Genomic DNA, 27,998 nt, shown 5'->3' with positions numbered 1-27,998 from the left:
CTTAAAATAACATATAAACAATTTGCCATGGATTTCTGACTAGGTTTCTCTTTGGTCAGTGGCGTAGTGCATTTTAGTGTACAATAGTGATTTTTAGATAATGTGTTAGACCCCTCCTTAGGTCGTTAATTGCCACACCCCTTGGCGCATCGCTGAATAAAAGAGATGGACATGCATGTAGGAATAAGCTTTGCGTCATGATAAGAATAAGTTTTGTGCTGGGTCAAAATAGGACCCTGAAAGTTAATGTTTTGAAAGCTGTATTGATTACAAGTTTGTGTTCAAATGAAATATGATAAGAAATGAACATATGAATATGGTGAATGAAAATAATACATAATTAAATACAGATTTGATTGTGCCTTTTATTTATCTAAGACCTATTTAAGTAAGGGATTTTTTCATTTATTTTTAAACAGTGTAGGTTTTCCAATCATCTTTGACCCATCCATGTCCAACAGTCCACAATGAGTAATATTATGGTGAAGATTATTCAGATACATTTGTGCCTTTTATTTTATTTCTCTTATATATCTAAGACCTATTTAAGGAGATTTTTTTTTTTTTTTAGGTTGTCCAGCCATCTCAGAGCCAGCCATGTCCGGCGGTCCACCCCCCATGCCAGCGCCTGTGTGCCTGATTGAGAACACAGACCAGGGCCTGCAGACGGTGGAGTCGGCCCTCAACCTCCTGCGGAGGATCCAGCAGCCCGTGGTGGTGGTGGCCGTGGTGGGGCTCTACCGCACCGGCAAGTCCTACCTCATGAACCGGCTGGCCCAGCAGCAGCCAGGTAAGCTACTGCAAAACATACATGCAAACACACACACACACACAAATTACACTCACATACATTCACACAAACACACACATACACACACACACACACAAAACGTAAGCCACAAGCATGCATACACTGTAAAATCGAATAGCTATCCTTACTTAAAATGTTAGTATAACTCAATTTAATGCAATTTAATGTTGAGGTGGAAAAGTAAACATGGTCATTTAAAGGGGAACTTGGCAACTATTGCAACGTAATAAACCCGAAATCATTTGGATGTTTAAATGACCTGTTCCGGTGAAAATGGTGACTTTCCCCGCTGCGCCTAGTGTCTCCAGGCGGACCGGACCGGACCGATTGCCTTGAAATTACAGACTAATCTGGAATAGGAATTGCAAATTGTGCAAACAAATGCTTACTTAGTGTAGTACACTTACAATAATGACAATTCCTACCTAACTTGGTCATTACAAGAAAAGTATGTTGTGTGTTTATTAACACATTGAGTGCCAAGAACACAATACACGAAAATAGACACTCTAACACACCTTATGTGCGATTTTGGGAACTCTATGATGAATAGAACTGAAATAGATGACGATCGAAAACTCATGAAAACGCGCAATCTGGACATTTAATCTTAAAACGACGGTTGCTGCTTTGGGTCGAATCAGAGACGCACGTCAGGTCAAAACCAGGCCATTTCCATGAGTTTATCACTAGGTGGCAGTCTCGTCAGGTCTCGCTAGGTCACTTCCCGGAAACTTTACAGGTAACACTTCATATTTCATCAAAGACGCTTATCTCCATTTCTAGAAAAAAACAGCGATTTTGATTAAAACTAGCTACTGGTTAGCTTGGGATTTCTCAGGAACAGAAGCATGTAGAAATAAATGGGTTTTACCCACTGAGAGCTTAAAGTCTCATCTTTCAAACGAGCCATAGTATGTGTCCCAGGGATGCAAACAGAGGTATGGTCAAAAAGGAGTGAGATTATCGAAGCCCACGCCCCCGCAGGAAATATCATATAATTACATTTTGCCACCACCTCTGCCATCCAGGGCTCACCCTATTCACACAAAAATGTTCTTTATATGAAAATACACTGTCCCAGTTCCTTGGAAATTCTCAAAAGTAAAGAATACTTAGACAACGCTGGAAAATTGGGCATGTCCCTTTTTTTCATTTTTTTTTTTAAAAAGTCTGACATTTTGAATTTGTGTTTGGCTGTCTTGACCTCAATCTCCGTTTCAACCTGTAACCCATGGGCGGATTATGAACTTTCGGGCCCCTGGGCCCAGATGTATTAAGGGCCCCCCACTTATTGCCATATATGTGGGAGGGGGGGTTTGGGGGTCCTCCCCCAGAACATTTTTAATTTTTCTGATGTGATTTCCTGTATTCTGGTGCATTTTGGGGATAGCCAATACTAAATTCAATCAGATTCATAGGCTACATCCTGATTTGTTGATATTGAGGCAATGATTCCATGCAAAGGCTTGGGCTTCAGGGCCCCCTGGCCCCGGTAGGCCCGTGCAGTAATCCATCCCTGCTGTAACCAAGACCAGTTCCACTTTGTTTTACAACCCTCGTCCACTTTCTTAACTGTTAGTGCCTCACTCTCATCAAATTCTCTCATTCTGCAAATGAAAAGTTGCATATATTAGCCATAGTGTTACCCTAGACCTGACAGTATCATAACAGAGTGCAAAATAGTTCACTTCACTCTGCCCCCTTTCTCAATGCGCCCCAAAATAACGTTCTTCTGCACGAAAATATACAGTTAAAATGTATCAACCGTAGTGCGGTCTGTCTGTTAGGATAAGCCCACACATCAGTTTCTCGCCCTTATGTGGTAGGCAGGGCTCTACACTCACATTTTTTTTCCAGGAGCACTTGTGCGTCCAAGTTAAAAAATGTAGGAGCACAGACAAACATTTGGGCGCAGTCAGTTCTGTACTTAACTTACACATAATCTAACATTACACTCCAGCTAACAGTTAATCATGCCAGTGCACCAATTGGAAATATTAAGAATGACTGACAACATTTAGGCTACAGGAAACAGGATTTTAAAGATCAGTATACTTTATTTTCAGTCTGTTCTATTTTCCTACATTTTGTTAATGTAAAATAATATAATACATTGCCATATTTGCATTTAGCCTGTATATCAAGTATCCTGTCAAATGTAGGCTAATTTATTTATTTGTGAATCCATCTGTAGCTAATCCAAATATGCCCATGGTGACCTATCTGACTGCATATTGCCTAATACTACTACTAAAACAGTCCATTTTCTCTTCCACAAAACCCAACATAGGCTATCAAGGATGTATATTTTTTTATCCTTTTATTTTTTATTTGAAATATCTGCATTGATGGGGGCAGTAGGCAAACGTTAGGCCTACTTTCGTTTTGCACTTCAGCTTGTATTCGGTGTAAACAAACAAGCATGCGTGGAAGCCTGGAGTTGTCAGTAGCGTTCTACCTTTGAATAAAATGGGAGAGAGTATTACTGGAGGCTACTTTTGTGCCTGTTCGCTACAGCTATATTTTGCACATCGCAGCCAATACGTCAACTGGGCTTAAGGCATGTTAGGTTACCTTTCCATCTCTCACTGCATTCTCAGAATCTTATCCTGTTCCTCCTATATCCGATGAATTCGGTGGATAGAAGCACTAATTTCTTCAATCTTTGCATCTTGGCTGGCTAGTCTAACTTTCTGCTTTTTCTGCGCGCTCTTGGATTTGATAGAAGCGACTACTAGCGAGTCACAACGCGAAACTGCTAACGTTGATGGGAGGTGTAGTTTTTATGCTGCATTCGCGACGTGATTCTATGGTTTGCACCAGAAGACATCAAATATGGTTAACCTTACTTTTCTTCCAAAAAAGACCAGGCGCGACACAAAATTACTGGATCCCGGACTGATGGATGTAACGTTAAATCCTTGCAGTGAAGTGCAGCCCCTTAGCAGTCAGATAATGGTGCGCAGCCAATGGGATGTTTACGTGCGCAGCTTTTTGATTTAGTGTTGTCTTACACTTCCTATGTTTCATGGACTGTAACGGTAGGCTATGTGTTTATTTAGTCATTTTAAAACAGAATTAACTTTGATGAAATTCTAATCAGACACTTCAACCCCCCCCCCCCCAAAAAAAAAAAAAAAAAAACTCATTGGATCTGCACGATTCACACAAGTCCCCCAGACAGCCGTGAAAAAGGCGGCATCCGCCAAAAGGCGCGCCGTTTGCATCCCTGGTGTCCATAGCTAAAACATAGAATATGCTGTGGCTCTACAAAAAACGTCAACAATGATCTTGATTGCTGGCACTCTGGGCCAAAGCTTCCGAAAACAGCGTGGCATTCAAAGTGTTAAACAAGTGTATTGAATGACTAATCTGGAATAGGTATTGCAAGTGCAGTCGGTTTGCAGTAGGCAAGTCTCTCAACTCGGTGGCCATATTGCAACACTTTTTGGGGACTTATCGGGCAGATATGTGCGTGCGTAAGGCTTCACAACACCAACCTTGCTCCAGCGGTGAGATCACAATACATGATTGGCACAATGTCTTCACAACACACCACATGATTGGCTCAATGTGTATGTTCACATGTTGACGTTTTGCCGCCGAAGGGGTGGGATATGTGTAGACAACTGCCATATGCGTTACAAACTAACCCCATGCATTTCTATGGAGGATTTTTTGAGTGCTGTGTCTCCTCATTAGAAAGTCTCTGCATGCTAATTTTACAATGTAGCACAACCTTCAGCAATTCAAGTATAGTTTACTTGATTGTTTACTTTTCTGCCTCACACACACACACACACACACACACAAAACCAACTAGAAACAGCTATGGCCGTTTAATTACAGCTTGTTGTTGAAGTTATGAGTACAATACAGTGTTGATATCACCAGTAGATATAACCAGCTTGATTTTATTTGTTCAAGTAACTGGCTTTGGAATCATCTTCAAATTAATGTTGATGGTTTATGATCATATGAAGGTCAGATAAATGCATGTACCATTCTCACCAGCCATCCGGGCTGTACGCTATGCATCTGTGTGTTCCGGGTACTGGGAACTCAGGAAACACTAGGGAAACACTACACAGTAAAATTGTCAGAGTTGTTTTCAACTCTAATAGAGTCGATTCTGACTCTGTCATAGAGACCCATTGGTCCCACCCCACAGAGAGTAAATTTGACTCTTCTCCTAGAGCACATTTTTCAGAGTTAAATTTACTCTACAGAGAGTTGAAAAATCACCAAGATAAACTCCACAGGGAGTAAAGAAAAATCTACTCTATAAGCCAACAACTCTTTCCAGAGTCATCTTAACTCTTAATTGGGTAATCTTAGTTTATCTCTATTCAGAGTTTATTCCCAGCTACTCTTGCTAGAGTCACCATTTTGCTTGTCTTTATCAAGCTCTACAAAATCTGAAGGACATACAGACAAATTATTGAAAATATATTTATTACAAAATATTAAGTTAATGTATCAATATACAATATAAAAAGTTTCATTTTTTTTTCCTTTGGTAAATGCATGTACAACACATTTGGCATCAAATGGAACAAAGCCACTAGAACATAATATCAAGTTGTTGTTAGTGATACATTAGCTTACATACCAATTTTACTCACTCTACAGCCTGTACTGAAACATTCTAGCATCACCGACATGTTTAAGTCTACACATTCTAACAGTGAAGCTACACCAGGCGCGTAACTGAAGCGTTACGTTCGCATAGCGTCTGTTGCAACAATTAGCTGCCACTATAATCAATGGAGGTAGCTACACCAGACGTGATAGCGGCGCGTACGTTCGAAAAAAATAGACCATTCATTTAAAATGAATTTTACGCGTCGCGAACGGAACGCTTCAGTTACGCGCCTGGTGTAGCTCATACCTAAGGCATGATCCAATGGATGGGGCCTAGAAGAGATTTTCAAGATGACTTAAAGTATGATTCATTTCCTCAACACTTTGCTTATCACTCAAAAAACTGAATAGTTTCCTTAACCTGTATCTCATGTACAGCAGAATGCATAACAGGAACCACTGTATCAAAATCTACCGCCAAATCATTACTTCTGTGTTCACTACAGTTATTTTCCAAAACATGAACATTATTAACGCTATACTCATGTAACATTTCCAAATGTTTTCTAAAAGCCAGAAAATGTCCCTGAAACACCCAGTCTCACCACACTTTAACCTGAGTGTTCTACCGGGACACAGCCCATGTGGTGATTCTGCTACCTGGATCCTTTTTTGCAGTTCGATGCTGGAGGAAGAAAGACCTTTACTCTGTTTAATAGTCTTCTCTTTGAACATAGTTGACTACCTCTCAAGAAGGTTCGCTGAAATCTCACCAAACAGTAACACAGTCTTGCTCAATCTGATCCATTACATCCACGAATCGAGAGAATGTTGCAAGCATATGAGGTGATTGAGGGTCATGGACCATTTTTTCTGACGATAATCAAACGTTCACCTTCAGCCGCACAACTTCTTCATCAGAAGAATGCTTCATTAGAGATACCGCCTCTCTCAGCTGTTCTTCATTCAGGATTGGCTCGGGCACATCTTCAGAAGCTGGTCCTCCATTATGTTCATTGTGTGCTGGACTTTGTGGTTCCTGAGGCTTTCCTCTGAATTGTTTTAATGCGTCAGGCCAGGTACCCTGCTCCGCTGGCTGGATCATAGAAATGTTCCTATAAAACAGTGTAAAGTAGGGTGAGTTCCAGCATTAAGAGGAAATCCAGCGATTTTCCAAAAAGATCTCCATTTATTGGGTCACCGAGTATGTAAAACGAAAACAATCGGTTTTACATAGCTCGAGTTGCTAAAGCCAGCAGCTAAAGCGACTGTGCAGCTACAGCGCTACACTCTGGGGTCATGAACATTAGGGCTCAGGAACATGCCCCTAGAGTGTAGCACAGTAGCTTCCTTGCTGCATTTCGAGCTAAGTGAATCCGATTGTTTTTTTGTTTTGTTTTTTCCCCCCTGTACCGACAGTTCTCGGTGACCTTGAGAAATGGAGATCAATGTGAAATTCAGTGCACTGTAAACAATGTATTTGATCTTAAACAGATTCATTACAATTTGTATGCAGAAATACTTATGAAATGGTTTCATTTCAAGTTCAATCATTTAAAAGAGACAAATAATACTGTTCATCTGGTGGTGGAGATGCTGGGATTTAAAGTCAAAAGTCAAGCACAGCATGACAAATCCACACACTCACATCTGTGGAAAATTATCTTTTTATATAGCTTTCGGTCATGGGCCTTTTTCAGGATTCCTGAAGAGGGTCTATGACCGAAATCTAGAATAGAAAGATCATTTTGCACAGATCTGAGTGTGTGGAATTTTTTTGAAGAAAAAAAAATACCTCAGTGTGGGTTTCAGTTTAGGTTACCTTTGTGTTAATGGGCAGCATAAAGATTTTACCAATATTTAACAAGGGAAAAAATGCCACTTACTTGCTCTACCCCATCATCTCCCTTGGGCTTATTTGGAAACAAGGCAGTGGTGTCATCTGAATCACATAATGCATCTACTACAAAGCAGAGGACAGAATAAATCAGTTATATAGTCATGTCCAGTACCTGTGACGGCTGTATGTCATGTAGTCTTTGATGGCTGAGATTTTTAAACACTAAATAGGCTCAAAGACGGACATAATCAACATCCACAAACCCCACAGAGTGGAATTCCATCAAAACAATGTGTTGCAACCGCTGTTGATATATTCACAAAACTTGTACCAAGTTTTAACTACATTCCATATTACAACTCACCATCATCTTCTGCAGGCTTCAGCTTTAATACACCACATTTTGGATCCTTCACCACATCTTCAGACACATAGTTGTCAATCTTCTGTACCAAACTCATCATACATTTTAGCCCAGCTTGGTGTTTGGCTTAAATATCAAATTTCATGAACACTAAAATAAAAACAGAACATTACAAAAAAAACTGACAATAGACTTAAACAATGCAACAATTGAATAAATCAGTACCTTGGTTAAATAAATCCTCTAGAGTGGCATCAGTTTCCACCATTTTAATGTATCTGGTCTGCCTGGTATTTAACTTTCACCAACATCCTGAGAAAACATAAAATCAAACATTCAGACAAAATCAACACTACTTTTAAAACAGTTTCTTAAAAAAAAAAACAGGTAACAACTATCTCAGTGACACTGACTAAACTAGTAAATGTGGCACGTGCACCTGTTGGCACTTTGCACTGAACACGTGTCTTCTATGCTATCAATGATGCACATTCAGCAATCAACACGTCCTTGATAGTCAATTAATGCAGCTAGTTTTGAAATAACCAACTTGTGAAGGCCAAATTCATGCTTATGGATGCCTGTTTTACGTGAAACAAGCTTTTTGGTAGAGCATGAACTTTAAGCTAATTTGCCCTATTAATGACTGTTAATGTTAAGTAGCTAACAACAGTAACTGTTACCTCATTAAGCTAACCATAGCCTTCATTTGATATCTGATTTGCATTATGCTAAGCTGCCAATGAGAGCTACGTTGGCTGATAGGCTAGCTGCTAACCAAGTCAATGTTGACCATGAAAGACGATTATACTGGTATCATATTTGGTTGAGTAAATATTAACATGATAAAAAAAAACTTATAGCATTGTACAATACGGGAGCACGAATTGACATGTACCTCATGTTACACAGAGGTAACGTTAACGTTCATGTTAACTTTCAACCTTCGTTAGCAGTTAACTTAACGTTAACGTTAGCCCCTGAAGGTCAACACATTTCAGAATGATATCTTGACCATACATTTACGTTAAGTTACACTCCTCTTGCGCGTCACCGCTTATTGTTTATCATTTTCGAGGCATACTACGGAACATGTGAAATAAATCTCTAGTAAGTGTATTTTAGATGAACATCTACTCACCTTCAACTACACTTCAGAGAGATTCTTCTAACCAGGCTCCGTCGCGTCGCTGCATTCTCTCAAATGGAAGGAAGTGGGTGATAGGCTACTAACGTTCGTCTCTGACGTGAAATGCCAGAGGGCACGTTCCGCCAGTTAGTAATTTGTCTGAGCCCTTACACACTTGCATGTAACAAACATACAGTACTTATAATTATTAGTATTATTATAATGTTTGTTCGCTTTGACTATTCTTTGTGAACAGCTATAGGCTTGATAACAGAGACTCCGTTTATAGATAGCTTAGCAGTATTTGCCTATTTTACTGTAGCACATGCTAGCCTACAAACTTGCAAGTAATTTTTTAGTAGCCTAGTCCAGAAAAAAATCTTAAAGCTACCGAATGACTTTGGAATAAACCAGAAGAAAACACTTGATTTTTTATGAATAATATCCAAATAATAATTAGGCAAACATCTCCCAAGAAATGTCTAAAATGGCGTCCAAATGAGAAAATGAGGTGGTTGATTAACTCTTGTGATTTTAACTCTGTTTTTTAACTAATATGCTAGAGTACATTTTACTCTAACTGTAGTAAATGTAACTCTATTAGAGTCAATAACAGTCTACTCTGTCATTTTAACTCTTGGGATTTTACTGTGTAGTGATGTGCAAAATGTAGTGAGCAAATTACTTTTCTAGTTAGACAGTACTCGTTGACCTCAAGGAACAGATGAAAAATTGCCGGATTTCTCCTTTAAATGTATAGTAGCTCATAAAGTAGCCTGTAGCTTCGCTCACTACATTTTGCCTCACTGGAAAATAAGTTAGTATGTAACAAGTTAGTATGTTAATGAAAAAAAAATCATAGTACCACATTGCCATATCGCCAAAAGACGTCAGAGTTAGTATGTTAGCAAGCTTCCAGAAGTGCCAACAAGGCTTTTTGTTGAGTTGACAAGGTTAGACCAAAACTCTGTAGTGCTGCTTTAAGTAGGTACATCTATGTGCACCTTTATCGCTGACACTCTCAGTAACTTCTGGGAAAGTCCTGGGGAAAGATCACTAGATAAGATTATGGCTTACCATATGGCCCATCCTACAGTAAAAATGTGACTACACTAATGCAGTTGAACTTTGTATTGATTATTGGCATACTTTCTATAAGATTATCTCTCAATGCAAATCAAACCAGCTATTAGGCTAACTGAAATAAAACCATGCGAATCTCTAGGGGGGAAAGTTAGTAAGTAAGTAAGTTAGTATGTAAGTAAGTTAGTATGTAAGCAAGTTAGTATGTAAGCAAGTTAGTATGTAAGCAAGTTAGTTAGTAAGCAAGTTAGTATGTAAGCAAGTTAGTAAGTAAGCAAGTTAGTATGTAAGAAAGTTAGTATGTAAGCAAGTTAGTATGTAAGAAAGTTAGTATGTAAATGGAAAAAAATAATAATACAGTAGCACCACATTGCCATATCGCCAAAAGACGTCCAGAAGTGCCAACAAGGTTCTTTGTTGAGTTGGCAAGTTTTAGACCAAAACTCTGTAGTACTGCATTAAGTAGGTACATCTACTGTATGTGCACCTCTATCTCTAACACTCTCAGTAGCTTCTGGGAAAGTCCTGGGGAAAGGTTACTAGATAAGATTATGACCTATCCTACAGTAAAAATGTGACTGCACTAATGCAGTTGAAGAGAGAGAGAGAGAGAGAGAGAGAGAGAGCAGAGTTGTGAGGTCATAGTGATAAAGAGCTATGTGTCATGAGTAATGGCTGTCTTATGTAAAAGTCAGACAGCTGACGCATGTGTGTCCACCCAAAGTCTAAGTCACATAAATACCTGCCCACTCAAATACATCCTCCCACACACACTGGGGAAAAAAGGGGAGGGGACCAAAAAATAGTTTGATTGACAACAGACTCCTGAGGTCATCCATTTTCGTCTTTTCATGAGTTCAAATTGATCCAGCAGATGTGGTCATCCGTTGGTCCGCTGATCCAGCAAACATAAGCAGGATGTGATGTCAAAAGTAATGGAGCTCATTAGTGAGGTCATCCATACGCATAGAGGCTTAGGCCTAATTTATCAACTAATTATACTGCTAATGCAAGGGCCTAATATCTGCACTACACCCCCCAACTTGTCTGTTACTACCAAAGGATTATTAGGACTACTACTAAATACATTTCCAGAGGGAAGATGAAAATGAAAACAAAACAAATCCATTTTTGAAAAATCTTTTGTCATTTGTAGTTTGTAGAGGGGTAAAAATTGTAAATCGGGTTTTATGTGAAAAGCATATTTTAGGCCATATTGCCCAGTATGTGTAGACCCGAGACCTACAGTGCACATACTGTACAGTGCACATACCCTTACCTGAAATAAAGCACAACACAACCTCTTTTGTCGGGCAGGAGCATAGGATATGACCAAAGCTCACAGATCAGGAACTCAGAATGAGTCTGCGCACTGACCATTCCGCAATCAATTATTTTTTTATTAGAAATTGCTACGTTTCAGTCTTAGACCGTCATCAGGTCACCATGAAAAGAAGACCATCAGAAGACCAAAACGTTGTAATTTCTAATAAAAAATAATTGATTGAATGGTCAGTGTGCGGGACTCTTTCTAAGTTCCTGATAACAGTCACAGTAAAAGTGATCATGTAAATTATTTCATTCAGGCTTCGCCCTGGGCAGCACCATCGAGTCGAAGACCAAAGGCATCTGGATGTGGTGTGTGCCTCATCCCATGAAAAAAGGTGGGCAAATTGATTACTTTATTCATTCATTTGTTTTTTTTTGTTTATTTATCTATCCATGTACACTCTAAGAAATGGAAGTACCAGTGTGTACCTAAGTCGGTACAAATGCTTGTCGCTGGGGCAGTACCCTTTTGAAGTACAATACTGTACCCATGAATGCAGGTACATTTGTGTACCCTAGCCATCTGTACCCATCAAGGTACACTTGTGTACCTGCAATGACTAAAATGTACCTGTATAAATCATTATCACATAGTACCCTTAAAAGGTACTATTCTGTACTTCAAGGGTACAACCCCAGTGAAAATTTAAGGTGGTATAACTAAAATATATGCACAACCAGTAAGTACATTTAAATGTTTATTCTGGGGGGATATAACACACAATACTTCACATGAATACAGGTACAATAAATGTTAACATGTTCATATTAAAAACACATTCATATCAAAACATCAAAGTATCTTATATCCATATCAATATACATATTCACATAAAACATGTTATGACTCTTAATGTAAGTGTAAATAATAAAACACTTTGGTTTACAATATTTTGCCTGAGTAGCCACATTGTGTTTATACGCAGAAGGAAAAAAATATATTAATTTGCACGATAGCACTAATAACACTTTTATATGATCTATAAAATACCAATATTTGAGTTAGTAATTACTTCAACAAACCTTGTATGCTTTCAAGTTCATGTTAATACTCGTGTATAAGTGATGAAAATACAGTATCTGCTTGCCATAACCATTACACGTTGCAAAATTAACAAAGTCCTTGCAGTAACTTAGTAGCTTTGATCTTAGATCTCATTCACAGTGCATACACCATAGAATTGAGTGAACGATATGTGTGATGTAATGAGTCATATAGCGACATTTTAGAGTAGTATCTCAGAAAACAATGTGCAAGCCTTTGGGAAATATTAGCAAGCCTGTAAAAATGTACAATATATTGTTACAATGTTCATTACCTCACCAATAAATCAATTAATCAGAAAATACACTCCAATCCTTCCAATCATGAGGCGAGCCATTAAAAAGGCAAGAGTCTCAAAAGGCACCAAAGTTCAATTTCAAAAACTGGCAGAAATCCAACATATTCTTCAGGAGAGTGTGCCAAGTAAAGGTCAACAGCAGTGGAGGCTGCTGTTTTCCCCCTCTTCAACTTCTGTTCCTCTGCATATATCCACTTTGACTTAGACTGGAACCTTACTTGATCTACAGGACGTTCACATATTTTCAATAGCAGTGGTAGCCTCACCAATGACAGCAGGGGTTTTACATCTGTTGGAAGCAAAATGCACAAACCTCAGAATAAGATTTTTTTCAACCACACAAATAAATAGCCTCAGACAGATTGTGTAAAATACCTTGTCTAATACATGTATGTAACTATATCAATCTGCTCACCTGGCATAGATCAGCGCTGAGTCATTACAAGTTCCATGGACCGGCTGACTCTCCCAAACTTCTCCTTACTCCTTTTCACTCTATCTTCATGAAGAAAGCTGCCTAATCCACTAGTTTGAGAGACAAATGCCATGCAATAGAATAATATAATTAAACAAAATGACACAACAATGAAATAGCACAAAGATAATCTTAACCAATATATAAATTGCTATTGGACTAAAAGTTGTCTGTATTATTATAATTTGCATAATTTATTATGCAATACTTTTCTATATGTATTTGTACTTTTCTATATGTAACATCAATAAGAAAAATACCATTACAAAAAAAACACCAAGTTGGGTAACTTACGTAGCCATTAGATCCTTTAGGAAAGGTAAGCTTACTTCCAAGTGGTCATATTCTGCCTTGATGGGTATCTGTGAGAAGGATTAACGTTAGATTTACATTAGACCATTATCAAGCTCTGAGTAACTTTATAACATTATAGAATGGTTCTGTTGCTCCCTCTAGCTTCTAACTAGATAAGCAATGACAAACAGGATGTTTTGGTGAACATAGGCAACTCAACTAATTCATTTTCACCTAAACAAAATGACGGTGTTGAGAGTGATCATGCTTACTGCATGTATGCACATACCAGGCTTCTTTCACCTGCACTACCGTTGATATTAAACCAGCCTTTCAGGGAAGTTAGCAAGTAGCAGCTATGTATGGCTAACAGTGCTAGGATATGCGCATATATCTATGGGCTAAGCTAGTTAGGATAATGATTGCTAGTGAAAGTTGGCTTCCACAAAAACTTAACATTGACATGGATACACATGCATTATTGAAGGAGTTTGAACTCCATTTAAAAATATCTGAATTCATAGCTAACCTAGTTAGCTAGCGAATATTGCTAGCGAATGCTAATATTAGCCTTTAAGCCAAGTTACTGTAACAGTAGGCTATTTACAATTTACAAACCGAATTTCGATAAATTGCAACTACACCTTACCTCTGAATAGCTTTGCCTCCTCTTCCACAAAGATTATTCCATCCTGCACATGTGTTTTCTCACACCAAGCTCCTCACTGAAAGTTGCTCCATTTCTTGGTGTGTGAAATGAACAAAGTTAAGGGGAAAAATAACGGTTGCTCCCGTCCCGAATCTCCTCCCCCAACAACTTTTGAGTGACAGGCCATGTACTTTTTGTACCGTTAGGTACAAATATGGTCCCTTTGCGAAAAGGTACATTAATGATCCAGGAGCGGTACATATTAGTACTTTAGGGGCTCAATTTTGTTCCCTTTAAGGTACAGGGTCAAAAGTTGTACCTAAAAGAACAAAAGTGTACCCCAACCGTACCCCTATTTTTGAGAGTGTATCCATCTATGTATAATATTTTTTCTTGACTGTTTACACATATTTTCTGAAAGCATGCCTCATACTTTCAGACCTCTACACACAAATCAAAAAACCATCATGAATAGACATTTATAAGAACCAGTTGAACACTGACGTGCTCAGTGTAAAACACTATGATTAATGGAAAACACTTCTTCTCCATTCATCATGACTTAGGCCTTTTTTTTGTTCAGTGTTACACTTACTACAGACAGTACGTTCATAAGTGTGTTTATGTTTTTATACACAGAACACACAAATACACGGTAATAAATCTAGTTTATTTTTCCCACAAAAACAACGTACACAGTGTACATCCCAACCAACACAAACATACAGTGGGCTACATATAAAACAGAAGAATTTACTGTATACATTTACAGTAAAAAAAAAAAAACTATGCTGCATTTTCTCTTCTGTTGGTTTGACCACAGCACCTCATCCACATCACAAGCATTATGCTAAAGCTCTGGGGCCGTATTCACAAAGCCTTTTATCTTACCACTAGGAGTAAAAGATTTTAGCTAGGAGTTTTCTCTTAAAAGTTATTCACAAAGCCTTTCAGACCTACTTTTAGTAAGGAAAAATGACAACTCCTAAACTAAGAGTGAGCCTTCGTTGCTATGGATGACGTCATTACTCATGCATGAGTTTGACTGAAGTGACCACCTTGATTGGCTGATTGTATTGATGATTGTAACGCGGGAATGATTCTAAACACCTCCCTTACGATGATGAGTGACAGGTGACAGGTCTGAGAATGCGTGCGCTACACAGGTAGTGCGAAGGACGGAAGATGATGAATAAACTGAACTGAATAAAAAGGCCTAGCCTAAATGAATAAAGAGTAAGGCAAAACAAATAGCCTAGTAGCCTAATCAAACATGCAGATTGACGCTAGCCTGGCTAGCGCCACCACTTCTCAATGAGACGTGGTCTGGGAACCAAACGTTCATTTTCTCGTATTTGAAAAAAATGCCCAGATCCGTTTATTGGGTGCCACGGATGTCTATCAAATGCGTCTGTGCATAGCTCATCATCGTCTTGCTTTCCCATTGTTCTGTGATTGGTCCCCTATCTCAGGCGAAAATTTGCTCCATGGTCTCCAGGCTGCCTTAGCAGCGTGAATCAAACGTCGTGCAAGGCAGCATGGGAACACCCAGGCTAGATTGATGCAGTATCTTTGCAACATTATTAAATTAACCTGTCACCACAGCCTATGCCTACGTTTGCAAAGAGGAGAACATTTTAATTTGATTCACAATCAAACGTTACATTTAATTTAAATGTTGACAATGAGTAGTTTTGGTTGTTGTTGGTGGCATTATTGCATCCCTTTTTTGCCTACAATGCAAAATTGTTCCCTCGCGATTGGAAGCTCCTGTAGCCGCATACGCATTTCAAAACATCGCGACGTGAAATGCCACAAAAAGGGTTTGTGAATAGGTCTTAGTGAGTTAGGAGTCCTCTCGACTTCTTTTAAGCTGTCCCAGACTTAGGTGCTACTTTTAGGTCTAAAATGCTTTGTGAATTACTTTTAGTGAAAAAAATTAGGAGTCCTAAAGTTAAGAGTGACACGCCCATTATTTGTAGGAGTTGCTCCTAAATTCGCCAGTTAGGAGCTACTTTTAGCCTTAAAATTCTTTGTGAATACGGCCCCTGATTGCTCATTGTAAAACTGTGTGACAGGTGTTTGCCCATGTGATGAGTCAGTGTGCATAGTAGGGCAATTAACCTTAGAATTTGAATGGCAGTGTGTTCCTTGTGAAAAGAAGACATTTTCTTCATGAAAATTGTGCCAAATGCAGAGAAATGTGTGTAGTGTTTTGAAAAACGTGTGTTTTAGAACTGCAATTTGAATGTAAATTGTGGAATTGTGCTTGTAGTTTAGCAGAATTGGTTCAGGGGGTTGGTGCACGAGTTACATGTTGTGGTCATTGTGTCTCAAATACCAGTAATAGTGTGTAAACAATTGAGAAAAACTGTAACATACAACTTTTAATGTTTATTAGGCTTTAAAAAAGTACATGACAATTTGTCAATATTAAGAATAAGGAGATATATGTTAAGTACTAAATCATGCTATTTGTTAGTACTGGCTTGTGTATCCATTACGTAAGGGATAATGTAGGCCTATAGAATGCCGGTCATTATCGGAAAGTAAGTCCCGACAGGGCAAACAGGACCCCGACGCGCCAGGGACTAATTGTTACCGTTTCATTGTGGCTTTTGCAGAAACAAATTGTTCGCAACACACGCTGAACTTGAATCAAACATTCTTTACAACATAGCTGATCAACCGTCTGCTTTCCCTTTTAAATGAAGTTCCATTGCAAGAAGTGACCGGACTACTCGCAAAGTGATATGAAAGACTTAAATCAGAAGCACAAACCCCGTTGCAATTGACAGTAGGCCTAATTTTGTTTTCAGTGGTAATTAAATTAATTTATTCCACTGCTTGGTTGAATTTCCCATTTTCCTGTGTAATTAAGAACGTGCATTAACCAAAGTTAATACAAATTAACTCCAAATTCACTCAGAACCATACTTACAAGGTTTAAACCCTGCGCGTCGGGGCCATATTACAACCTTGACCGTGCATTATTTTCTGTTAAAGCAATGGTTTATAGTGAATTTCACCCTAGGGTCATTTGCACAATGACTGCGAGCCAAACACACCCCCAGAAGCTTTTTTCCCTTGGTCGAATATTGGTTGAGTACGCGCTATCAGTCTATGTATCAGCACAATGGCTTAGCGTTAGCACTTTTGGAACCAAAAGTGTATCTCGTAAATTACCCCACTAATAATGTCCGGAATATTACCAAACTTCTACAGTAGTAGAAAAATGGTCTGTACTCATAAAACAAGGCATTTGAAAGTTTATAAGTAGCCTAAACCAGGAGTTTATTTAAATAACACTTGCCTGATAGCTTCTGCTCTCTACTGCTACCACTACCGCTAACTCAACGTCACTTTTGTGATCTGTGAAAAGTGCGTAAAAGTCCTTTGCAAAACTCACAAGTGTAAGGGAAAAGCTAGTGAATTCAACACTCCATTGATAACTGGATAATATTTGAAATACTTTTTAAGTGTTGACCTGAAAATACAAGCATTTATACAACTTATGCATCGCTTTCTGCCAGGAATTTTAAAGGCTTTTCCCAAATCACGGAATGTTACTGGTGAATCATTGTCATTGTTGTCACTATGATTACCATGTGGAACACAGGAAGCAGAATGCTGTGACAATGGGGTTAATTCTGTTTTAGGACACACACTGGTGCTGCTAGACACTGAAGGACTTGGTGATGTCGACAAGGTGAGGACAGTTACATTGAGGACAGTGTTGCACTATTTACATTCTGTAATTTCAGATGTGCACAGGTTATGCAGTGTAGCAAGGGCATTTCCCACAGAGGCTAACCAACAACCAAGTCTGTGTACACAACATGAGACAGGATACAATAACAATGCACAATTGTCTGCCAGCTGTCACAAATGCACCACCTGTAACCTCATTAAAATGTCATCTTGACAATCTCGTTCCACAGGGCGACTCAAAGAATGACGCCTGGGTCTTCTGCCTGGGCGTGTTGCTCAGTAGTACTATGGTCTACAACAGCAGAGGCACCATTGACAACCAGGCCATAGAGAAACTCCAGTATCCTTCCATCTCACACACGGCTAACACCCCCCCAACACACACACACACAGACATGCGCATACACACACATACACACACACACAAAATACTACCCAGAAGGGTCATTGTTTTTGACCTTTTATGCAGGCTAGAACCATTTAATCATTAAAGCTAAATGCAATACTACAGCTACTTTTCCTCAGCCGATCACAGTTACGTGGCGGAGCTGACCGAACAGATCCAGGTAAAGTCCGGAGGGGCCAGTGAACAGGACGACGATGAGATGCCGGAGGAGTGTGAGTTTGTCCGCTTCTTCCCCAGCTTTGTGTGGGCTGTTCGAGACTTCACTCTGGAGAGGAAGATTGATGGTCGCGATGTGAGTGAGGACGAATACCTGGACTTTGCCCTGCAGCTTAAGAAAGGTCTGTTGTTGAATGACGAAATGTAGGCTACCTTCTTTTTGTTGACAAAAGGAATTACAATTATTACTATTCTTTTTTAGCCTGACATAGCCATATTCATTTCTAGTCAGAATTTGAGTCTAATACTGCTCAATTGGATGATTATGATGTGTGTTTCAACCGATACATGGGTGGTTCTTCTTCACAAATGCCTTAACATTGTTTTCTGGTTATTGCACAGGCAATATCTTCTACAACAGATGCAAAATCTAAATGTTTAACTTATAGCAACAGTGTTTTTGTTATGAAGAACTGGGAATGAAACACTTTTTAATTAAATGTCACTTACAAAGACATCGTACCATACTGGAAGCTAATATTTTGTCACTAGAATCCTACATCTGTCCTCTGTCAAACACAGTTGCATTTTCAGCTCTGAACAAAATCGTTCCTTGACTCCAAACTGCTCTGGTTCGGGCGTAGTTGCTACTCAATGGAGCAATTCCAGACCGAATTCCCAACCTTACATTTTGTGGGCGGGGCTAAGTTTGGCTGGCCTCCAGGCTAATTATTTTCAGGTGCAGCATGTTGTTTCACATAGCCTTACACTTCCTGTGTTAGTTTGAAATTATATATAGAAATATATTGCACACTAATTAAAAGCTTACATTTTAAACAAGTTGAGAGTAATTAGCTTCAGTTTCAGTCTGGATCTCAATCTGGATCTGGATCCACAGGTTTGAGTGCTAAGGTGGTGAACTACAACCTACCAAGGGAGTGCATCCGGAACTTCTTCCCAACCCGGAAGTGCTTCACCTTCCCGTTCCCGACGGAGGCGAAGAATATGACGCACCTGGATTCCATGGCTGAGGCCAACCTGGACCCGGACTTCCTGAAAGTGGCTGACCGTTTCTGCAGCTACATATTTGCAGAGAGCCGTGTGAAGACTGTGAAGGGAGGTCATAGGGTCACCGGCAGCCGTGAGTCACAGAGTCTTTCTTTGTATTGTTTCCTGGGTATTAGCTGAATTGTGTATAAGCCGCAGGACAGTGCAAGAAAAAAAAAACAAAAACAAAACATATTTATACCATATTAACTGTCCCCGTGTGTTAACCTCATAGCTGAAGAAATTTTGCAAAATCAACGTATAAGCCAGGTCTAATCGTTGGAAATTGCACTACTGTATGTGAAAGCAATTTTCTAGTTTCCCTGAATATTTTCATTGGATTTGAGATCTAGATTGAGTGACCTCAGCCTCTTACCTTTCGCTCATGGTCTGCACAGGTCAGCCATCTAGTGAAGATCTATTTATATTAGCAAATTTACACTCAGAGCTTAAAGGTTGTATCAGTGATTGTGGGTGATGTCACTTCTGTTGATGTTAAAAAAAAAACAGAGAGCTAGCTTGCTACTCCGTCCCTCTCCTAAACGCGCATCTCGTCGGTGATTGGTTGACTATTTATTTTGGTTTTGAGTGGTTGGTGGTAGCACCAAAGTCCTTTTAGGCAAGTCACTCCACTCGGCGGCCATTTGACAACACTTTTTGGGCACTCGTCGGGCATCCATTTCGGCCGAAATGTGCGTGCGCAAGGCTTCACGACACCAATCTTGCTCCAGCGGCGAGATCACAACACATGATTGGCACAGTGTCTTCACAACACACCATATGATTGGCTCAATGTATTCACATCACACCACATGATTGGCTCAATGTATTCACATGTCGACGTTTTGCCGAGGAAGGGGTGGGATATGTATAGACAAAGCATTTCTATGGAGTATTTTTTGAGTGCTGTGTCTCCACATTAGAAAGTCTCTGTTTTTACTGACTAGAATGGCTCAGGGTCAAAGGTCATACGGAATCGATTAATCTGCACTAATTTTTTTAATCAGTTATTTTTTCTCAAATTAATTAATCAAAATTAATCAGTTATTTTGACAGCCCTAATAAAAATCTGTATAAAATCAGTAACAACAAACAACAACAGATTAAAGTGCAAGATTGCAGTATGTTCATGGTTCAGCAGTCCCTTCACTACCATAGGAAAGAAGCTGTGTTTTGAGTCTGTTTGTCCGGGCTTGTATTACACTGAGTCTGCCAGACGGGAGTCTGGTGAAAAGAGAGTGACCTGGGTGAATCACTGTATTTTTATGGCCCGTTGGAGGAGACGGCTTGAGTAGATTTCATCCAGGCTTGGGAGTGCCTCCCTGCACCGGTGCTTCCGGCGTGCTTGCTACCATGTGAATGCAACGTGTGCGTGTTAGCTTTGGCAGAGCTCCACTTACTTGTGGCTCTCACTGACCTGGTGTAGCTCTCGATGCACCTCAAGAATAGCCCAAGCGTCGGTTCGGTTGAGATGATCAGTTTTTGTGGTGTGGTGGTTTAAAATCCAAAACAGGCCCCAGCTGTGGCGCAACTGGCTGGGGCACCTGCACTGTACGCCGGCGACCCGGGTTCGATTCCCGCCCCGTGGTCCTTTCCGGATCCCACCCCTGCTCTCTCTCCCATTCACTTCCTGTCACTCTCCACTGTCCTATAATTAAAGGCATAAAAAAGCCCAAAAATATACTTTAAAATCCAAAACAAACGATAAATGGTCCAAGTTTGCCTGCTCACGGGCAAACGCTCTCCGAGGGGAAACACAGGCCACCAGTTTTTCCCAAAGGCCTGAAATAATTGTGAGCCCAAAGACCCAGAACAGGTGTACAATTTAGCCTATTTAGCCTCAGGTAGTGACATCACTGAAGCCCGGCCTGTAATTCAGTGCTATCCCTACCATGTGACCTAACCTATCCCAACACAACCTTTAAAATGTTATCATACTACTGTTTACAATAATGTGAAATCAATGTTCTAATTTTACTTATAGGCTACCCTGATTTGTGATTTTGCATCTTGGATTTGAGATCTAGATGTGTGGTTTGCGCATTGTCTGTAGGGTTCAGCCATCTTGTGAAGATCTATGTGGACATCATCAACAGTGGCAAGGTTCCCTGTCTGGAGAATGCAGTGGTTGCCATGGCAGTGATCGAGAACCAGTCGGCTGTGAACGAAGCGTTCCAGCTCTTTGTGCAGGGCATGGAGAACCTGAAGAAGATCTTCCCGATTGATCTCGGACCTCTCTCGGCGGAACACCAACGCCTCTCTACCATGGCAACGCAGGAGTTCCTGAAACATTCCTTCAAGGACATGGAGGGGAAGTACATGACACAGCTGCAGGTAAGTGTTTTGGCCTACAACACTCTTCTTTGCAGGTTAGTTGCACAGTTTTGAAAACAAGGGTAAAGGGTTGTTTCTAGGACATGTTTGTGCATGCCCATAGGCAGCCACTCTGAAGCAGTAAAGGCGATTCAAAACGACTCAAAAAGGTTGAGACAGGACCAATCGTCAAAATGTCGGTGTCTACCATTCTAGTTCATCCAAAATAAATCAGAAAAGGGACTCAAAGTGCTAATATAGGCCACTTGAAAAGCATTCTCCATCCCTACAATTCTAACTTATTTGTAGGCTAGCTAGCCTACACCATAGTGGACATTTGTCTTTGGCTCACCAGACAGGTGGACAGAAAATATCTCAGACAGATCGATATCATTAAAAAAAGTAGGCCTACAGTAGGCCTGCAAAAAAGGGAAATAGGAAATGGGCCTATAGGAAGTGAATAAATAGCTTACGCTTAAATATAGGCTACATAAACAAGCAGCTCAGCCAGGTAGACCATATGTGTGTTGTCACTAAGTTTGGCTACACATCATTGTTTATGAACATTTTTCTTTTCTTGTATCAAATTGTGCCCATGTATCTAGATACGTTGGTAAGTGTTTTTAAAACTACTGTTTTACGTTCTGGTTGCCATTGGCTGTATGTATTCAATTAGTCATGTTGACTGATTGAAAGTGTATGTTGTGGCTCCCACTTTGACAGGAGAAAATGGGAAAACTCTATAAACAGCTAATCAATGAGAACATGGACACCTCTGAGAAGCTGTGCCAAAAGCTTCTCTCTGATCTGTATGCGCCTATGGCTGCCAACATTCAGCAGGGCAGCTATGCCAAGCCAGGCGGGTACGATATCTACTGCCGCGACCGAGACGCCATGGTGGCCAAGTACCGGCAGCATGACAAGAAGGGCACGAAGGTTAGTGTCATATACACAGGGTTGGGTAACTGATTACATTTAATCAGGTTACACAAATATTATCTTTAATCAGTCCATATGTAATCAGATTACACTGGTAACATACCTTCTGAATTTGATTATTCACTCAACCTAGCCTGAAAGCCAGCCCGAATTGACCGCCGTCCAGAAAAATCTGAAGATTACAAACGCAATAGGGTAGGTTCAGACTAAGCATCTTTTTTCTGACAAAACAAGTTGTGCAGACCACTTTTTCAGTTTGTCATCGTTTTCGTTCCAAGTAGTCGGAATCGTCTTTTTGTGATAGACAAAGCACCTAATGTTACCTGTGGTTACTAAATGTCGCAGTAGAGAAAATTGGCGTTGGCTAAAGTTGTGAAGTCATCATGTCAAACAATTCCCTATGCTCAGACAAAAGATCTTAGAGCAGAGTGCTCTATAATCTTTGGCTCAGACACTAAGACGAGTCACTTGACCAGTTTTCTGTCACCTTTGCTACGGCCCAGTTTTGTGTCGTTGTGTTGGCAGCAAACATAAAATGGAGGCCAACACCAAATACAATAAAATGGACACCGGCAGCTTAGTCTGAATGTACCCTTAATCGCTGTTTCTTGTTAGTATTTTAAAGTTATTACTGTCAATATCTTGTAAATCAGATGTGATAGAATAATCTGATTATCTCGCTTCTCCAGCAGTTTAACTCAAGTGCGTTCTGGTGACGTAGATGACTGCTTCACTGTTGGTCATCATCTGCCCAAATGATTTCCTTGGCCCGAACACATCTTTATTTGAGCATAGAGACTTCTCAATGCATTGACTCGAGAAAGAATTCTCTGCCCTTACATATTTGTGAAGATCAGAAACTGTTGTCAATGGGATCTTTTTCCAGAAAATCAAATTTGCTTAAAGGCTTGTCTGTTTTTTGTTTGTTTTGTCCCCAGGGGGAGGAGATGTTGAAGGAGTTTCTCCAGCAGAAGAACGCAGAAGCCAACTCCATCCTGATGGCAGACGAGAGACTCACCGAGGCCGACAAAAAATTGGCTGGTAAGATGTCCACCTTGCCTGGTTAGCACCAGGCTTTATCTCAATTGAAATTGAGATTGGGTCTGGACAAGGTTCATTCACCTTCCTTTTCCAATGGGTGTCATCATCTGACACTGTTCAAATTGTCTCTGGACGCAATTGACCTGTCGTTAAGCGCCACCCTTACAACGCTGATGAGCCAATGACAGTCCAGCCTCAACAGGACTCGGACATCAGCTCGGACAACTCCATAGGAAACAACAGGGAGGAGGCATAAAATGACAAATTAATGGTTATTTATGGAGTTTATTAACTCAAAAAACCCCGGCGGATAAACATGGTCAAACGTTTTGCATGGGGGACGTGTAATACTGATAGCCGCTACCCCGAGAAGCTATATTTTCATCAACAGTAGCCTACTGTAGCCTACAGGATGTCTCTCGCGTTTGCAAAAGCTTGACGTAATGTAGGCATCTACATCAAATATTAACGTAACCTAACATATCTTAGTATCAATCTTCCACTAGCTAGCTAGCTAGCATTAACGTCAGTGGTTTTTGCACGGTGATTTGCACGCCTACTCGGCACAACAGCTTGTCACCTTGTATGTATTCTAAAGTTTTGAATACACCCCTCCATAACATAATTAGGTCCCTTTTGATAGCTTCTGGAGGAAAGTAAATCCGTTATCAACCAAAACGTCCTCAAAGCCTACTTTCATATACTGTCAGCTGCCATTGTCCACAATGTAGGCTATTTGTGATCAAGTCTGGTTTGTTTGTCCGAGTTTTCACACGGTAACAATGGGGGGCGGAGCTTAGCGACAGGTCAATTGGATAGAACTGAAACCAATTGGATCAATGAAGGAGACAACATATGCAGAGCAATGGGAAGAAAAAAATCTCAACAAGCATGCGGCCCTCGTTCTGACTCAGTGGGGCCCACGAATCAATTTTGAAATGTCATTAAAATGCTGGTTACATTTCACATGGTTTTTACCACACCTGAACCGGATCCTTATTGTAATGATATGGTCCACTGATAGGGGCACTTCCTATATAAAATAATTAATGCTTTCTTCATTACAACCAGCGAAGAAAAGATACAGAGCGCTATGAGTGGTTTATAAAGACAACTCAGTCAATACATTTGTACCTTTCAGGGAAGATGGGAAACAGCTGATCTTATCACAGAACTCAAAGTCAACTTATGTGTTTAGTAGGCTATGCTTAGAAACGAAATCAGCCTTGAACGATTTCAACTTACGCCGCCACTACAACACCATGCACAAAGATAACTAAAAGTAGGCTACACCGGTCACCGGAGCTCCTAGAACCGCTGCCGTAGCCGACCTCAAAGTAAAGCAGAGTGTGTGTGTGTGTTCATGTGTTCATATGAACCTCTGAAAGTTAAAGGTATAGGAAGGAATGAAAAGAGTGGCATGAAATTGTAAAGATGTGTTGGCTAAGGGCTAGTCCACACGTACCAAACCAATGTTTTTTTCCTCCGTCTTCCCTGGAACCGTATCAAGAATATTTGCGTCCAAACGGATCCATCTCAACACGACTCAACATGTACTTCATATCCTAGGCCTATAGGTGGCACTGTTTTTCTTACAGAAATTGACCAAAGCTTGCGCGCTGTAGGCTATACAAACAGACAGAATAGGCTGCGACGAAAATGGCTAGTGCAGAGAAACCAGAATTGTTTGTGTTAGTCCATGAGCCACAGGCCCAAAAAGGGGCATGTCACTACCACTTGGGGGGGGCAAATTCTCACTATATTTTTCTGAAAGCTACATATCTCTGGAGTATAAAATGGTATGATAGCAAGTTGGATCTTGTAGCTTTGTGGCTGCACAGGCCTTCAAAGTTGACCTCTGATTTGAAAAAAGGAAATTCCGCCTTTTGGCTTTTTTTTGTTAAACCACTCATAAGAGCCCAGAAAATAATCCAAACCTCATTATTACTGATGCATATGTGGTGTTTGATGTTGGCATACATATTTTGAATCATTATGTGACGACCCCCTGTGGCTCATGGACTATGTGGACTGACTGCCAACTGTACTCAACTGTAAAACTAATAAGCTTCATTTTTACGGTTTGTGAAGGGTGCAGTCCTGTTGTTTATTTGGCTAACGCAGGTACAAATAATCTCCTTTACTTTCTTTGGTAGTAGGATAGTCCGCGATTCACATTAGTTTTGGCTATCACCGCAAGTACATAGGCTACTAAACGCTAGGTCTACCCAAGTTCTAGGCTATTCTGTCGCCACGTTTATAATATTGCTATAATACCTTCGTTAGTAACAGTCGATACTTTTGCCTGCATCAAATTGCGCATTTGTATTTAGTGCGCATCTACCATAGGCTTAACATGAGTTAAGCGTCTTTGTATGCTCATATCTGACTTCACTAGACTATGAATGCATTTATTTATGTTGTACAGCATGTTAAATAAATGAATGACAACGGCACTACGCACAAATTAATTTAAACTCCTTCCCTAATAACTTCTGACCAGTTCTCTCGCGTCACTGAGAGTAGCTAGAATTTTTTTTTCTAGAAATGGAGATATAGCGTTCAACTTTTTCATTTTCCCCTTCGGCACCTGAGAAGTGTTGCCTGTAAAGTTTCCCGGGAAGTGACCTAGTGAGACCTGGCGAGACTGTCACCTAGTGATAAACCCACAAAAATAAATGGCCTGGTTTTGACCTGACATGCATGCTTCACTGATTTGACCCAAAGCGGCAACTATCAAAAGCCGAGTTATGATAAAATGTCCAGATAAAATGTCCAGATTGTGCATTTTCATGAGTTTTCGATCGTCATTTCAGTTCTTTTCATCATAGAATTCCCAAAATTGCATATAAGGGGTGTTAGAGTGTGTATTTTTGTAATTAAAAAAAAAAATCTAAAAACGCAATATTTGGCACTCCACGCATTGGGAACAAAAAATGCAATATGCAAAGTGTTAAAGGGAAACTTGGCAGGATTAGCTATATTTCCCCCTCTGCTGGAGAAATTGTGCATTATGCTATTTTAAACTGGTAATGATAAAGCACATGGATTTGTTTACAAGCTAGCGAAACGGTTAGCATAAGTCTGGCAGAACAATATGGATGTTACAAGGTAAGAAACATTGCAAGGTTGGTTTTCCGCTTGGGGACGCTAGGGGCAGCGGGGAAAGTCACCTTTTTCACTGGAATAGGTCATTTAACCATCCAAATGATTTCTAAATGGGTTTATTATGTTGAAATAGGCGCCAAGTTCCCCTCTAATGCATGCTGTCAAGTCAAATGTCCTAAATGGCTTTAATAGAAAAAATGTATTTGACGCATCATGATGCATCGATATATTGAATCGAATCAAATCACAGACATGATAATTCTGATCGAATCGAATCGGGAGATCAGTGAAGATTCACACCTCTAGTCTGCAAACATGCCAAACATGGTCTGTTTCAGCCAATCAGAGCTATCTGTGCCTCAAGAGCCAATAAGAATGATCAAATACCTCAATCCTCTGGTTGCATGCTGATTTGACTAAGTTGCCATTTAATGGGCCTATCTGACTTTGGAATTTGCCAGCGACATTAATAATTGTGATTTTTACATTTCTTCACTGATGATGATAGAGCCCTGTTGTTGTCCACTGTCACTATGGAAATGCCAACAAATGTCATCAAAACTACTTGTTCTTTTTTGGAAGCTTGAAAGTATTAAGTACAGGGAGCTGCTAGGGACTAGAAAGTAGATGTAGATAATGTCAGTGTCCATTATCAATTTGTTTTTTTTGGTCCCATACAGTAATATTCTTCACCAGTCATCTCTGTGTTACTCACACACAGACACACACACACATCCATCCAAAACACTTAAGAAACCAATGGGACAGTCTCCCCAAAACACCTCTCTCATATGAACTTTTCTTTTCTCCCACCCCTACCCCCCTCTCCCCCTTATATTTCTGGACCTGATGGGACTTCTGTGATGCAACTCTGTGGACATCACCTCTCATGATGTGGACTAATGCACCGACCCCCCCAATCAAAACCTTCTGACCCAAAAACCCAAAAACTGGACACCGTGAACCCCCACATCACCCCTCTCCCTCCATCCTCAGAGGCCCGTGAGCAGGCGGCGGTTCAGGAGCAGCAGGCCAAGGTGGCGGCTCAGCATCAAGAGGACCTGCAGCGCGCCCTGGAGGACGAGAAACGCAACCAGGAAGAGCGCTTGAGACGCATGGAGGAGAAGATGGAGGAGGAGAGACGCCTCCAGCGTGAGGAGCTGGACCGCGCCCTGGAGAGCAAGCTGAAGGAGCAGCAGATGATGGAGAAGGGCTTCAAGGACAAGGCCGAGATCATGAGTCAGGAGATCGAGCAGCTCAAGAGGAAGAAGAACAAGTTGGCAGACGCGAAGTTCTTCAAGAATTTCATCATTCCTGTGGCCAAGATCGGCTCAAACATCCTCTCCTCCATCCTGTACTATCTCCGGCCTTAA

At 40.3% G+C, this 27,998-nt stretch overlaps 1 protein-coding gene and 2 long non-coding RNA genes across 3 annotated transcripts; 1 reads left to right on the top strand and 2 right to left on the bottom strand.

Annotated features, from left to right (window-relative positions):
- The first annotated feature begins 597 nt into the window (after positions 1–597).
- LOC143102499 (guanylate-binding protein 1-like) lies at positions 598–27,998 on the top strand. The gene is made up of 10 exons (XM_076266531.1): positions 598–790; positions 11,401–11,478; positions 17,564–17,613; positions 17,846–17,955; positions 18,151–18,359; positions 19,076–19,318; positions 21,278–21,558; positions 22,261–22,473; positions 23,415–23,517; positions 27,622–27,998. The coding sequence occupies exons 1-10, from the start codon at positions 598–600 to the stop codon at positions 27,996–27,998; spliced, it is 1,857 nt and encodes a 618-aa protein (XP_076122646.1).
- Positions 5,253–9,381, bottom strand: LOC143122611 (uncharacterized). The gene is made up of 5 exons (XR_012986744.1): positions 8,744–9,381; positions 7,828–7,914; positions 7,603–7,752; positions 7,285–7,361; positions 5,253–6,513 (listed from the first exon to the last, which is right to left on the bottom strand). It is a non-coding gene; the product is annotated as an uncharacterized LOC143122611 (long non-coding RNA).
- Positions 12,373–13,387, bottom strand: LOC143126054 (uncharacterized). Its single transcript, XR_012987374.1, has 3 exons — positions 13,256–13,387; positions 12,902–13,011; positions 12,373–12,775 (listed from the first exon to the last, which is right to left on the bottom strand). It is a non-coding gene; the product is annotated as an uncharacterized LOC143126054 (long non-coding RNA).

The sequence above is a fragment of the Alosa pseudoharengus genome, unplaced genomic scaffold (assembly GCF_046254945.1).
Source record: "Alosa pseudoharengus isolate Yale_2024_CS ecotype anadromous, Long Island Sound unplaced genomic scaffold, YU_APseudo_1.1 YU_APseudo_1.1_scf_1, whole genome shotgun sequence".
Taxonomy (NCBI): domain Eukaryota; kingdom Metazoa; phylum Chordata; class Actinopteri; order Clupeiformes; family Clupeidae; genus Alosa; species Alosa pseudoharengus.
This window is presented reverse-complemented; position numbering and strand designations above follow the sequence as displayed.